General features: G+C 36.2%; 1 protein-coding gene across 3 annotated transcripts in view; it reads left to right on the forward strand.

The window, feature by feature from the left end:
• PPP4R2 (protein phosphatase 4 regulatory subunit 2) overlaps window positions 1-16084 on the forward strand; it is a 54103-nt gene that overhangs the window by 26740 nt on the left and 11279 nt on the right. For 2 of the 3 annotated variants that reach the window (XR_013830192.1, XM_079934242.1), the window contains exon 3: window positions 9433-9603. Coding sequence is in view for 2 of the 3 variants with exons in the window: in XM_079934242.1 (XP_079790368.1) it covers window positions 9433-9603 (171 nt within the window). In the remaining variant the exon portion in view is untranslated. Of the gene's footprint in view, window positions 1-9432; window positions 9604-9636; window positions 13249-16084 lie in introns of those variants that run through there. The other variant, XM_079934243.1, reaches the window with a different exon arrangement.

Here is a 16084-nt window from a genome sequence, read left to right on the forward strand (position 1 = left end):
ACAGCTCATTTTCCTGTACGACTAGAAGTGATTCATGAGATAGATTTTAATGCTAATGAGCATTTTTTGAATGACTCATGTACATTTTAGAATTTCTCCTCTGTCTCTTAAAATATATATATTCGTGCTGTTTTATTCTTCAGATTTTTTGAGAGTTTGGTGTTGCACCTCTGATTTTGCCAGCCTTACTGTTTTTCAGGAACCAGTGTAATTCTCAACAAAAGAGATTGTGTATTGCAGTGCTTTTCAACTGGGAGCAAGCCTCCCTTCCCCCCAACCCCAGGGTTCATTTGTCAGGTTCTAGAGACAGTTTTGATTGTCACCATTTGTGATGGGGATTACTGGCATTACAGTGTAGGGGTCGCAGATGTTGCTGAACATCCTACAATGCACAGGACAGCCTACCACAATACAGAGCTCTACAGCCTAACTGTCAATAGTGCTGAGTTTGAAAAAGTCATTTGTCCATATTAAACTTCTTCTATGTTTAAGTCCTATACTTTCCCACTTCCTTTTTCATACTCTACTCATGCTTTTCAGGTTCACCTTTTAAAGTCCCACTTTGTCCTGAGGCTTTTCTTGATGACTCTAAACCTACATTTCATCTCCGTTTTCTTTGTTCTATTATACCATCACTGAAATCTTTGCATCTGATAGTCTATGCTGTTTTATTTCTATTTGTTTATTGTTTATGTATCTTGTTTTTCAAACTAATTTTGTGAAGGATCAATGTCTTACATTGTTTCTGGGCTTTCTAACTGCTGTTGACACTGACATTACATTGTGAGTTTGTAGAATGAAAAAAGGGCCCATGGCCTACCTAGGCTCTGGCAGATGTGGTGGTAAAAGAATGGACTCATCTCTGTTGATGACAGTTTGGCATTAGTATCAAATGGATTATGGAAGAAGTGATAGCATCGGTGGTGAATGGAATGAGAAGAGTGACTCTCCAGTAGCAGGGAGGAGGGTAGATCCACTGCAGCCATTAAACTAGTGCTATTTAAAAAAAACTAGTACCCTCTGAATTCTAAATTGGCTGTCTTCAGCCTGAGTCATACTGTTAGAGGAGATCTATCTTTGGTTCATACTTGTTTGGTTCAGCTGTCTGTGTGGAAGGGAAGGATCCGTGTTGATCTGTTAATAAATTTGAGAAAGATTTTCAAAAAAGGGTCAAAGGTTAGCTAAGAGTTAAGCATAAATCAAGCTAACCAGAACACACTGTTTCTTGAACTTTTTGTTTTAATTGGTAGAGAGAGATGGGTGAGTAGAGGAGTGTAACTTGAATCTTTAGACATGTTAGAGTCCTTATCATGAATATACAAGTTGCCAAAGAAGAAACCCAAGTTTGCACTAAGGTATTACCTGAGCGTTAGCGTTACCTGCTGAAGCTTTCTTTTCCATCTGATTGGATCCTTTTTGTGTACAATTATCATTAGATATTTAGCACTCTTAATTTGAAAACTTCACTTCTAGTGCCAAATACTTTCCCTTCAGAATTTGTGTCATAATTCTATTGCTTTGGAGCAGGTACCATTCCATCTTCAGGTGTGAGTTTCTGAGCAAAGAAATGTATGGCATTTCAAAGATAATTTCAACATAGGAACAATTAGATAAATATTTTAGTGTCACTTCAACATTTATATGAAAACAACAATTTTTATTTTTGCAGCAGTTGGTACAAAATGAGAACGCAAAAGTTTTGTTCATACTTGTGTTACATAGTAATTTTACTTTTTCTGTAATAACATGAGAGTAAGAAAAAGACAATTTTAAAGGGGTGGAGTAGGCAGTGGTTTTTAACTGGGGATACTTTTTGTCTCCCAGGAAACACTTGGCAATATTTATAGATATTTATTATTGTCAAAATTTGGGGGGCAGTTGAAGGTTGGGTGCTAATGACTTCTAGTGGGTAGAGATCAAGGATTGCTGCTCACCATTCTACAGTTCACAGGACATCCCCCTTTGACAAAGAATTATCAGGCTTACAGTGTCAGTGGTGCCAAAATTGAGGGACTGCAGGATGAGGAATTGCAAAGGACCTACTCAGACCCAAAAGAAATGTTTTGTGGGTAGTAAACATAGGTAAAAATACTCAGTTTCACTTGCAGTGAATGAAAGGCAAATTAAAGTGTTTTTCTACTATTAAATATACAGTTTTGAAAGCGTGTAATACTGGAATAAAATAGGTGTTTCTATACTGATGGCACTATAAAGTGGTACAGCATTTCTGAGGGGCTTTTGAATATATGTATCAGAAGTTCTTGCATTTCATACTTTTGACTCAGTAATTCCACTTACAGGAATTTATCCTAAGGTAATAAACAGATGCCTACAAAGTTTATTCTTGGGATATTAAACGCAGTTATTTTTAATTGTAATGAGCTGGAAGCAAACCTAAATTCTTTGTTTAAAATGGTGGTTATTAAATAATGGTACTACCATATGTGATATATATTAAAAATCTTACTTTTCAGACTACTGGTCCCGTGACAATACCCACAGTGAATGAGGTAGGGAAACAAAGGGATATTAATCAAGGATACCCAATTTAAATAAATAAATATTAGTGAAAAAATACACTAAACATGTACTTTAGTAATAATTACTGGGCACATTACGGACAATTTTCATTGTTTCTATGTTTTGTAATTTTTTCCAATGACTGTCCTATTTATATAATCAGAAAGAGGGGGAAACAGATCTCTTTTAAATTTTTAAACTCTAGTAAAATTTTGTAGTAGCTCTGTCATTTCTCAGACTATTTGCTGAAAAATCTGTCCTTTCCCATATACTGAGTTTCCATTTATGTATGGGTCTGTTTCTGGTCTCTCTGTTCCACTGATATTTTAATGCTTGCTCAATTAATTGATAAAGTATAATATATTTTAAAGGTATAATTATGCAAAAGAAATTATGCAAGGAATGTTCTCTTGGTTTGGACCCCACTTGTAGGTTTTCTGAGCTAGTGATTTGTATTTTAAAGGAAGTTCTTAAAAACGTTGTCAAGATTTTGTGTGAGCAGTTGTGTTCTGATTTTTGCCCATCTTTATCACTCATGTAATTCAGTATTCAGATTAAATTTACTTGTCTTTGTTTGCTCCAGTCAGATAGTTACGACTAAATTCTGTGGCACTTTTAAGTCTCCTGATTCAAAGCCTGTCACCTTGTGTCAGTGATCAGCCCTATTAATTTTCTTTTTGTTTTCATTCATTCATTTTTTTCCATATTCCCCTTTGTTTACAAATGGTACAGTATCTGCTCTCCCTTGGAGATAGTGTAGGGCTCTCCTGTGCTCTCTTCTCTTAGCTTCCCACACAGATTTTGTGTGGAAAGCAATTAGTCTGAGTAGGAAGTAATCTTAATAGAATTTGGAACTGTAAGGGGCAACAAATTAAGATGTTGCTGCTGGCCGCTAAAATGTTCTAGAACTAGCTGGGAAATAAGAGATGGATTTTCGGCTCTTGAGTCTCTGAAAGATACCTTTAACCTGAGAATTGTGAGGGAAACACGTTTGTTTTAGTACTTGAGAGTTCCTGTGGAAGAAAAAGGTCAGTGTGGTGTTTGGAAGGAGGCTGCATTTATTAGTGATATGAGTTGTTTTGCCTTCGTAGAGGAGAAACTGCATAAAGGGAAAAATGGAAGGGAAAGAGAAGAAAAGGAAGTGAAGGGAGGTGAAGTTACTTTAAAAAATTAATGAGTAATGAAATTCAGTAAATTCTCGAGTTAATTTTAGCAAAGTAGATTTAAATTCTGAGTATGTATTTTATTTTTGGAGGAAATTTTTATGTGGAGGAGTTGATTTTAAAGTTGAAAGCATGTTTATGTTTCATGAGCATCTGTTTAGAATAATTTTATTTTCATGTGAAAAATAAGGTTTTTTTTTGTTTGTTTTGTAGTTTCTTGTCCTGTGAGTACATTCCTAAGAAAATGATTTCTGTTGCCAAATTTTTAGTTGATTTACTCTTGGCCTATTTTTGTGCTCAAATTACATAATTTTCAGGGAAGCATTTTTTGCTTTTGTTTTTATCAGTTGTGTTACATCAAAAAGCGTTATCTTTCACATTTTATAGAAGCATTTTTTCAATTATATATGGCATAGGAATTTGACTTGCATCTATTGGATCTGATTTAGAGTAACTGTGCTTGATACATTTGGAACTTAAAACACAAATTGTACATAATTCATTTCAGTTTATGGGACTTAATTACTGTCTGACCTAGAATTGGTGACCTAGAGTCTTTGAAGCTCCTCATAGTTTGCTTTACTTGGTCTCTATCACTCCTTGTCTCCCTATTGCCATTAATGTGTTGCTGCTGTTGTTTGGATGTCATGGGTGGATTCTCAAGCAGTTCGTGGAAAGGTAGGTTAAAAAACCCATGTGATATGGAAATTCTAATTCATGAAACACGTTATGACTTAGTGGGTGATTATTAAAACTACAAAAAGATTCTTAATTTAAGAAATGAAAAGTGTAAGACTCCTATTTCAGTACCCTCCCCTGGTGTGTTTAAGTATTAGTTAAATGACTGTAGGGAGTCTAGTGAAATTTAAAGATAAATTTTAGTAACCATTGACAATTGTATACTACTCAGAAATTAATATTAGGCATGTTAGAGATTATAATATGCTGCCTCTGCTTGTTAAACCTCTAATTCCCCTTCCCAAAGAAGACTAGGGAAAGGAGGGAAAACGTAGTCATGCAGATAGCTTTAGATAATCACCCTCACCATATTTTAAAAATAATAGTAGTAAAATTTACCTACCGTATAATTCACTCATTTAACAGAGTAAGTTGTCAGGTCACACATCAACTCTCTTTTTTGAGGAACTGCCAAGCCAAACTGTTTTCCAAAAAGGCTACACCATTTTGCATTCCCATTAACAATTGCCCTGCATCCATCAACAATGTGTAGGTTGCATTCCCATCAACACCATTTTGTGTTTCCCGTCAACAGTTGCCCTGCATCCTTCCCAACACTTGTTTGTTTTTTAATTTATTATTTATTTACTGATTTTTGGCTGCGTTGGGTCTTCATTGCTGTGCGTGGGCTTTCTCCAGTTTTGGCGAGCGGGGGCTACTATTTGTTGCGGTGCGCGGGCTTCTCATTGCGGTGGCTTCGCTTGTTGCGGAGCTTGGGCTCTAGGCGTGTGGGCTTCGGTAGTTGTAGTGCTTGGGCTCAGTAGTTGTGGCTCACGTGCTCTAGAGCGCAGACTCAGTAGTTGTGGTTCACGGGCTTAGTTGCTCCGCGGCATGTGGGATCTTCCCGGACCAGGGATCGAACCCGTGTCCCCTGCATTGGCAGGCGGATTCTTAACCACTGCGCCACCAGGGAAGTCCCCCAACACTTGTTTATTGTCCATCATTTTCTTTTTAGAAGTATTTGCATATACCTTTATTGGTAATATAAATTGGTATGCACAAGAACGTTTACCAGAATATAGGTTTTAGTTCATTAATTGTGAAAGATAAACGAAATACACGCCCACACACATATATATATGTCAGTAAGAGATTGTCATACATCTATTCAGTGGACTGAGCCATTAGAATAACGAAAGTTAGTATATTTCGAAAATGGAAATGTGAACGACACATTGTTGAGTGGAAAAAAGTACATAATTCAAACTTCATTTACATAAAATGAAAGAAGTAGTGCATATGAAAATTCATAAATACTCTCTGGAGGATCTTAATAATATTATTGATGGTCATGTTGAGGTGAGATTGCAGATGATTTTATATTTTTCCTGTTTTGCTTGACGTATCTACAATGAGCTTTATTACTTTTATAATCAGAAAAAAACCCTGTAGTTTTGTATTTCATTTTTTAATACACCAGGTTCTTATTAGTTATCTATTTTGTGCATGTTGGTGTATATATGTCAATCCCAATCTCCCAGTTCATCCCCCCCCCCGCCCCACTTCCCCCCCTTGGTGTCAATACATTTGTTCTCTACATCTGTGTCTCTGTTTCTGCTTTGCAAACCGGTTTATCTGTACCATTTTTCTAGATTCCACATACATGCGTTAATATACGATATTTGTTTTTCTCTTTCTGACTTACTTCACTCTGTATGGCAGTCTCTAGGTCCATCCACGAAAAATATGGAACGCTTCACGAATTCGCATGTCATCCTTGCACAGGGGCCATGCTAATCCTGTTCTGTATCGCTCCAGTTTTAGTATATGTGCTGCTGAAGCGAGCACTGTCTGTCATTTTTATTATAACAACTTTAGTGGGTGTGAAATGGTGTCGTGTGGTTTTGATGTGCATTTCCTTAATGACTAATAATGTCAAGCATCTTTTCATGTGCTTATTGGCCATTTATTGATCTTCTGTAATTATGTACCCCTTTAAACAGTAACATCTCACCCATCCCTTCTTCAAGACCCTGGCATATGCCTTTCTGCTGTCTCTTTGAATTTGACTATTCTGGATACCTTTGAAAAGTAGAATCAGAATACTTGTTCTTTTGTGTCTGGCTTATCTCACTTAGCATAATGTGTTCAAGATTAATCATTGTTTTAGTATGTGTCAGAATTTTCTTCTTCTTTAAGGCTATATCCCATTGTATATACCACATTTTGGTTATCTCATTTGTTGAGGGACACTTGGGTAGTTTCTGCCATTGTGTATAAGTGAGTTTCATGTGATTGAGTTTCTGTTTTCACCTCTTTTGGATGTCCAGAAATGGAATTGTTGGATAATATGGTAATTCTTTGATTTTTTTGAGGAACCGGCATGCTATTTTCCACAGGGACCCCACCATTTTACATTCCCACAAGCAATGCACATGGGTTTCAGTTTCTCTACATACTTGCCAGGCAGTCGTCGTTATTTTTTTTGTGTGGGGTTGGTTGGTTTGTTTTTTTGGATAACGATCAATCTGATGGATGTGGAGTTCTGTCTTACTGTGATTTTTGATATTCATTTCCCTGAATAGTTACGTTGAGCATCTTTCTATTTGCTTTTTGGCCATTTCTGTATCTTTAAAGAAATGCTTATTCATGCACATTTACTTTTTATTTATTTATTTTTGGTTGCGTTGGTTCTTCGTTGCAGCGCGCGGGCTTTCTCTAGTTGCGGCGACCGGGGGCTACTCTTCATTGCGGTGCGTGGGCTTCTCATTGCGGTCGCTTCTCTTGTTGCAGAGCACAGGCTCTAGGTGTGCAGATGTGTCAGTTGTGGCAAATGGGTTCAGTAGTTGCGGCGCACGGCTTTAGTTGCTCCGTGGCATGTGGGATCTTACCAGACCAGGGCTCGAACCCGTGTCCCCTGCATTGGCAGACGGATCCTTAACCACTGTGCCACCAGGCAAGCCCTGCCCGTTTTTTTTTGTTTGTTTGTTTTTGTTTTTTTTGTTTTTTTGTGTTTTTTTTTTTTTTTGCGGTAAGAGGGCCTCGCACTGCTGTGTCCTCTCCCGTTACGGAGCAACAGGCTCCGGATGCGCAGGCTCAGCGGCCATGGCTCATGGGCACAGCCGCTCCGCGGCATGTGGGATCTTCCCGGACCGGGGCCACGAACCCGTGTCCCCTGCATCGGCAGGCGGACTCTCAACCACTGTGCCACCAGGGAAGCCCCCTGCCCGTTTTTAAAATAGAGTTGTCTGTTTATTTGGTGCTGAGTTGTGGGAGTTCTTTATATGTCCTGGATATTAAAACCTTATCAGATAGATGATTTGCAAATAGTTGCTCCCATTCTGTGGGTTGCCTTTTCACTCTTTGCTGATAGTGTCCTTTGATACACAGCTTTTTGACTTTGATACAGCTCAATTTATTTCTCTTGTTGCTTGTACTTTGGGGCGGGGCGTGTCACAATATTTTTTATATCAACAGTGGTAGGTTTTGAAATGTCTTGGGAATGTATCAGGAACCTTTGAAGCTCACAGTGAAGAACAAACATTTTCTAGATTTTACATTTTTTATTTTGAAGTTGAAATTTTATCAGTGGCCACCAGTATTGCAGTTGATTTTCTTCAAGTGATAGAGTCACATGTTCATTTTTGAGGTGATGTCTAGCAATTTCTCTTGGTCTGAATAAGCATTGTTTGTTTGACATTCCTTTCAAGTAAAAATGGCTTTCATTCAACCGGCAGCAGTATTTAACTTTTTGTGACTTGAGATGTCCATAATGTTTTGTTATGCAACAGAAGTCCTTTATGTATACTTCTTATCTTGTTACATGGGATATTAAAAAGGTGTGTGTGTTTTCAAAGGTTCAGATTTAATTAAGTTAGTAAATTTGTTTTATTAAACTTTCCAGTGAAACAGGTTTTTTTGTTTTGTTTTAAACTGTGAGTCTGGTGATAAAGAAGGTAACGACTACTTCTAGTATGGTTGGGTACTGCTGCCTTGATTTGTGCTGAAGTGTTGTCCATTTTACCCACTGCTGCTTTTGCACCTACTGTCATTGCAGATGTCAACTCAGTGAAAAAGTCAACTCTATATTCTTATGAAAATAGCTTTGACCTCTTGGGCCTCGCTTTGAGAACTGCTGCCTTAATTTGTAGGGTTGCTGGATGGGATGGAAGAGTGGTTGCAGACTAGCAGTCTTGTCTCGCTTAAGTCATCTCCTGTGTAAGAGATCTATCTGCTGCCAGTAATGGTTATAGTGTTTGGAGGAATGGTTGGCATTCCTGACTCTTGCATCTCCTAGACTTTAGGCTATTTAGGCAGGTATCACAAAATATCCTTATATTAGTGGTAAAATGTGAGGGAGCAGGGGTAAAAGGATGTTTATATTAAAAGTTCATGAACAGATGTGAAGATTACACAAGGATATTATGTATTTTTTTACATTGCAGGCTACATCTTGGATAGAACCTATGATATATACCTTTTAAATGACAAAATACTAAAAAGTTTTGTTGAAAGCAAAAGAAAAAGGAGAAATTGAAGTTTATTTTGCTATTTAAGAGATAAAAAACAAGAAACATTTACTAGTCTATATAAGCATTATACCTTGGATGTTAAGAGCTTAGGGTATGGAGTCATTTGTCCACTTAAATTTATAAATGTAAGGTTGGGCCAATTTCCAATAGCCGCTTTTAAATGGGGGCAGTAACACCTCCTGGGTTAGGTTTGTTATGAGGGATAGATAGAGTCAGAACAAGATAATGTTTTAAAAATGTGGAGAGGGGGACTTAGACAATAAGCTTTCAGCCAGAAGTAGTTAATTTTAAAGATTTTAATCTGATTTAGATTTTGTTTGGGTCAGGAGTTTGGGAGAATTGGATGGAACCCAGTTGGACCTTGTGAGTCAGATTGATCAGGCTTGGTGCAGACTACTGAACGAAGACATTTTCACGACTACTTTTCCAGATCTTAATTTTGTTAGCATTAGTGTCATGGTAAATTTTGTATTTGTGCTTTTTTTCAAGAATTGTGACCCTACATGGTATTATATATTTTTTTAATTTTTTGCTTATAGGATTCAGTGGTCCCAGTTTAAAGGCTATTTTATTTTCAAACTGGAGAAAGTGATGGATGATTTCAGAACTTCAGCTCCTGAACCAAGAGGTCCTCCCAACCCTAATGTCGAATATATTCCCTTTGATGAAATGAAGGAAAGGATACTGAAAATTGTCACTGGATTTAATGGGTATGCATTTAATTCTACTTAATTTAGGTTTAATTTTTAGGAGAACATCAGATTTTTTCTCTTAAGTTTTGATGTGTCTGGTTGATAACTGATGATCCACTAGAACAAGTTCTGTGTCTTGTGATCTATATAGTAGTTAGTGATTTCCAGCTTACAAGTATTTAAAATATTGACAGCTTTTTTTTTAAAAAAACTTGAACCACGTTTATATGGGTCAGTGGCATTTAGACTTTAAATGTGTAAGACAGTGGAAACATTAATCAAATATTTTAAAATTTTTTCTTTCTGTTTTATATTTGATATTATAAATCCTTATACTTTGTCTAGAACCTATCACCGAAATAAGTAACATTTCTTTTAAAATGAAAAGCAACGGTTTATGAAAAGATTCTACTTAGTGATTTTTTATTTTAAAACATTTTTTTAGAGTCCCTCTTTTCCCTCCAGTAAGTAACCGTTTTCAGCCCTTTGTAAAACATTGTACTGAAAAGTTACTCTCCACTAAAATGAAGTTGACCTTTAAATTGTGTGTCATACTCTGTGTTATTTTAAATACTTCCTTTTCAGGACTTTGTATTTTTAGGGTTCCCTTTATTGAAGGGAAGAAGTATTTGTTAAGTTGAATTGTTCAGTATTTAATTAATTTATTTTTATTTTTGGCTGCGTTGGATCCCTGCTGCTGTGCTTCCCCCCCCCCCCCCCTCAACCAGCTGCAGCGAGCAGGGGCCACTCACCTGCCGTGGAGCGTAGGGGGGCGCCCCGTGGTGGCCTCTCCCGCCGCGGAGCACAGGCTCCAGGCACGCAGGCCCGGCAGCTGTGGCTTGCAGGCTTAGTTGTAGCGCACGGGCTCAGCTGCTCCGTGGCATGCGGGATCCACCCCGACCAGGGATCCAACCCGTGTCCCCCCGCCCCCGCACTGGCAGGTGGATTCTTAGCCACTGCACCACCAGGGAAGCACGAATTGTTCCGTATTTAAATTGGCATTAACAATTTGGAGTGTGGAATGACAATACCTAATTTAATGAATTGTGGGTATGTTAACCATGAATTCATATTTAGGGGCAGTTTTTATTTGATCACATTTCATTTGTGAGTAGTTTTAGGTAGCATAAATGGTCTCATTTTTTTCTTCAGTTACTTAATCACATGGGATTTGCAACAAGATAGTGTAATCACCTAACCCTTTATTATATGCTATGTTCTCCTGCTTAGCAGTTTGGCTTAAAATATCAAATTCTTAAGCTTTGGTTTTAAGTATGTTGCCAAAATACTTCTCTTTTGGGAGAAATTAAAGCTTTATCATTGAGCTGCTCTTGGGGGTTTGGGATTGGAGGGAGACTTTATTTTCACTGTGTACCCTATTGTACTGTTGACAATTATTTTAACTGTATGTATATATTTACTTACCAATACTGATTTTTTTTTTAAAGCACATGCCAAGATGAAGACATGCAATGTATTAGAAGTATACGTAAGATTTACTGTTGAATTGAATGTGGTTAAGAATACTTCTTGCGGGTGTTTATAAATAGTGCAGAGGTAGTTAGATAGTACTTAGACATTATGGTAACTCATCTTTTACTTCAATAAGTTATGGCTCTCATTTAAAATTACGAGTTATGGTCAAACAGGTTAAGTTATACCACTGCTTTGTGAATGTGAAGCTACTTGTGATTCTGAATTTAGTAATACCATTTTCAATTCTTTCAAATTAAATTGGATGAAATACATATATGTAGGTATTAAATTAATCTAAATATTTGTAATGTCTTAATTTGCTAAATAGGTAGTCGACCTACCTCAGAAAATGACTTGAACAGTCATTAAATGCCTAAGCATACATAAATATAATTACTTTTAAAATATTTTTCATCTTTGAACCATAAATACTTTGAATTTATGTTTTTTTCTCTGATTTTTCAGAAAGGTGGTTTACGAATTATTTTTCTTATCAGGCAGAATCCAAGTCTTTTTTTTTTTTTTAATTTTATTTTTTGGCCACACCATGTGGCATGTGGAACTTCCCTGACTAGGGATTGAACCTGTGCCCCCTGCAGTGGAAGTATTGAGTCTTAACCACTGGACCACCAGGGAAGTTCAGAGTTCAAGTGTTAATCAGTGATACATTAATATTTTTCATTTCAGCCATTTTTGTCTGTATCATACTATATTGGTACATGGTACATAAAAACATGTCTGTAATATTTTTCAATTTTACTTTTGTGTTTGAATAGACATAGACAAGCTGTTGCTTTTAAAAAATTTTTTGCTAAGAGTGGTAGGTAGAAGTAGCATTTTGTTCTTTTTTAGCTAGTTTGAGAGTATGTCCTTGCCGGTATGCCTCTCCTGCTATTTGTAATAGATCATCTTTTAAATTATAAAAGTGACATAAGTATGTTCATAGTTATAAAAAGATCCCCAGTCGCCCTAGGAATATATAAAGAAAATAGGAACATGTTATATGCCAGTTTTATTTTACTTTTAGAAGAGCTTTGAAATCTTCTTTATATCAGTACATTTACAGCTGTGTCTTCTATTTGTCTGTTTATTTGAAATAGCAGCATTGTTTTCTGTTACATGAACAGATTATATAGTTCATTTTCTCTGTTCCCACTGCTGATGGGCATTTATTTTTTTGGCTGTTACAAGTAGTGCTTGTAGTGAGCCTCCTTGTAAATACGTTTTTGTGTTGATGAATGTCATATGTTGAATATATGTATAGATTTATTGTTGCTTTTTTTTAATTTGTAGAAAAGGAGTTGCTAGGTCATGGTGTATGCACACTTAAAATTTTTATTAATATTGCCAAATTCACCTCACAAAATTTTCATTTATGCTTCTATGTTTATATAAATGCAGATAGTTTATTTCTTCAGTATTTTTGTGGGTATGTACGTGAATTTGTGTCTCTGACTGCAAGTGAAATTGAACATCCATGTCCTTAATGACTCTTTTATGAATTGTGGTTTCATATGTCTTTTTTTGGTTTTTTTAATCTTTTGGTGATTTTCTTATTGGTAACTTCATTTTGTTGTTTTTGTTTTTTGCTTTTAATTAGTGAAAGCTCTGTGTTAAATGCTTCAATATATTTTGGCATGGGGACTTCCCTCGCGGTCCAGTGGTTAAGACTCCATGCTCCCACTGCAGGGTGCACAGGTTCAATCCCTGGTCAGGGAACTAAGATCCCATGTGCCGCAGGGTGCGTATATCTTAAAATATATATATTGGCACGAAAAGATTAACTGTTTTCTAAAATTAGTATTGTCAGTATATAAATTTTCCCTCTTTGAAGCGGAAATTGTCCATTCACTTGTTTGCTTGACTTCCTGAACTGTAAGATTCTGGACACCAGGGAGGACTATCTTTTCCATATAAGGCCTAGCACAGTGAATGCCTGAACATAGTAGGTTTTCAAACAAACAGGTATGGAATGAGTGAGTGAAAGGAATAAAAGCATGTTTCTGTATCTGTATTTTGTTTCATGGGGCAGGGTAGATAGAATTACATAGTTGAATGCTTAAAGTTCTTTAAAAAATTTTTTTAGTCATATTTTCTTGTCCTTTTAAAATTACTTTTGAACTTTAAAATTTTATAGGGGAAGATGGATTATAGCTACTCTCCAGAACTGAAGTTACAGTTTCTTAGGTGAGAAACACCAAAAATTAAAAATTAACGAAATTAGAAACTTCAATGAATGGTCGGTTAAAAGACAGTTGCCTTTTTCTTTTGTTTTTTTTTCCCCTGTGGTACGCGGGCCTCTCACTGTTGTGGCCTCTCCTGTTGCGGAGCACAGGCTGCTGACGCGCAGGCTCAGTGGCCATGGCTCACGGGCCCAGCCGCTCCGCGGCATGTGGGATCCTCCTGGACTGCGGCACGAACACGTGTCCCCTGCATCGGCAGGGGGACTCTCAACCACTGCGCCACCAGGGAAGCCCGACAGTTGCCATTTTATGCCCTCTATGTGGGTTTATAATCAACAAGAGTATATGTAGGCTTACTCAAACTGAGGCCATTTATGAAAATTCTCTTCCTATCTTAGATGCCATGAATATAATTTTAGAAATTGCTTGTAGCTAGTAGTTCATTCCTATAATGGTACCCAAAGAGAGATTTCGAGAGGTAGAGAATAACTTACATTCCTAGTAGTTTTTAAAAGATTATTTTAAATCCTAATTATTGAAATGGAAGAATAATGAATGTAAATTAATTACTTAAGTCTTCCTCCACCTTTGACAGTCTGTTAGAGCTAAGACCTCTCTAAAATAAGCAGTAAATTTCACTTACTATGGGTAGTTGACTAAAACAGCATGGCTATGTATTTATGAGGGGTTCTAGGCACACTGCACAACTGCTTGATACCTAAAAATCTTTGTTACATCATCTCTAAGGCGTCCAATGCATATCTTTTGGCATGATTATAGTCTGACTATAGAATTTCTTCTCTAAAGTTATTTTATTAAAAAAATTTTTTTAACATCTTTATTGAAGTACAGTTGCTTTACAATGGTGCGTTAGTTTCTGCTTTATAGCAAAGTAAATCAGCTATACATATACATATATCCCCATATCTCCTCCCTCTTGTGTCTCCCTCTCACCCTCCCTATCCCACCCCTCTAGGTGGTCACAAAGCACTGAGCTGATCTCCCTGTGCTATGTGGCTGCTTCCCACTAGCTGTTTTACATTTGGTAGTGTATATGTGTCCATGCCACTCTCTCACTTAGTCCCAGCTTATCCTTCCCCCTCCCCGTGTCCTCAAGTCCATTCTCTACGTGTGGGTCTTCTAAAGTTATTTTAATGTACATAATTAACTAGATTTTGCTTAGTCCTGAAAACTTTCACGTGATTGTTTTATATGCATGTGCACACAAACGGAGATATCTTGTAAGTTTCTGCACCTGAGAGTTTGCCTGTTCATACTTTTTTTTCTTAAAGGTTCATATACAAGGTTTTTAATACTTCAAAATCTAGATTGTAGATATAAAACATTTACTCCTTTTTTGATTTTGTATTGTTTGCTTTACAGTTTATTCAGATTATTCAGGGATGAAAGAATGGGTTCCAGCCTTTTGTTACTTTGTTCTTTTACTCCTTTTACCTATTTTATTGCTTGCTGGAATTTCTGCTCCTCTGTTGAGAAAAATAGAATTATTGCATTTTTTATTAGTTATTTGTGCCAGTATTTGTTGAGCATATTGAATCCTTTAGCTGAAATTCGTTTATTTCTTTTTCTTTACTCCCTTTCTTAGCATAACTAGTTGAGAATCAGAATTATTTAGTAACCTTCCCTCCTTATTCTCCTTCCTGCCTTACCTTGTCTGGTGGTAATAGGGTTTGATATGATGCTCTCTCTAATAAAATTTTATAATTGAAAGGAAATAAACCTGCTGTATTAAAAAAGAGAGAGGAAATAGCAGAAACCTAATTAATTTTTCTTAACATTTTTATTTGAGGCAAGTAAAGTAATTCAGGCACTGTAGAAGATGGTAAACTTGATTAAAAGTGTTGACAATTGCTATAGATTTGTTTTTTAATGGGGAATGGTATAGATACTAGTTTATGGTTATTTACCATTATTGTAAGAGGCTAATTCTTCATTTTCTTAATTTTCTATACTTGCCATTTTACAGTGCTGTTTTCAATAAATCTCAATTACTAACATTTGATTTGAGTTGTAAAATATATGCAAATGAATATTTATGTTGTGTATATTTATACAGATGTTAAATAAATCCTGATCCAGAAAGAGCATATTGTTTCAGGTCAGATAATATCACAAGATTCCAGTGGTGATTTCTGACTTCTATAGGACTTAAGAGTAAACAAAACTTAACCCATTTAACCTTTGATATCTAAGAGATATATAAGTTAATTTCTACTTACATAGTTGAGGTCAAACGAGTAATTCTGTTAACTAAGACACAGTATAAATGTGGTCATTAATAGAAAATAAAGATGTGGTAAAAATCACCTTTATGCATAAAACAGAAGTGATTGGTTGTTTTAGCAGTTTTTAAAAAGGATGTCTGGTTTTGTGGTTATCTCTTTAGCCTTTTACTTTAATGGCCTCTGTGTTTTATACTCCTTTATCTTTTTTTATGAGGAACGTTGCTTATATAATGACATAGAGGCAAGATATAGGTTATCTGATTTTTAAAATCTTAGACTCTGACTGAAATGTGCATTTCTTCTTTTTGGATGCCTTCTTCATACCTTGGTGTATATCCAGAATATTGGCACATCTTGATGATCAAACCTTTAAACAGACTAAGATAAATTAAAAACAAAACATAAATTTTAGTTACTTAGAGTCTTTCTCAAGTTAAAATACAGGATAGGAAATTCTATCTTTAGGGCTTAGTGTTAGTGTTTAAAATTTCTAATTTGAGCTTAGATGTCTTTCTCTGATGTTCAGCAGCTTTCTTGGTATATTTTCCAAAGTTAGAATAAACTATCTTGTGTGCTTATGTGTAATGGAAGAGT

The sequence above is a fragment of the Stenella coeruleoalba genome (genome assembly GCF_951394435.1).
Source record: "Stenella coeruleoalba genome assembly, chromosome: 10".
Lineage (NCBI taxonomy): Eukaryota > Metazoa > Chordata > Mammalia > Artiodactyla > Delphinidae > Stenella > Stenella coeruleoalba.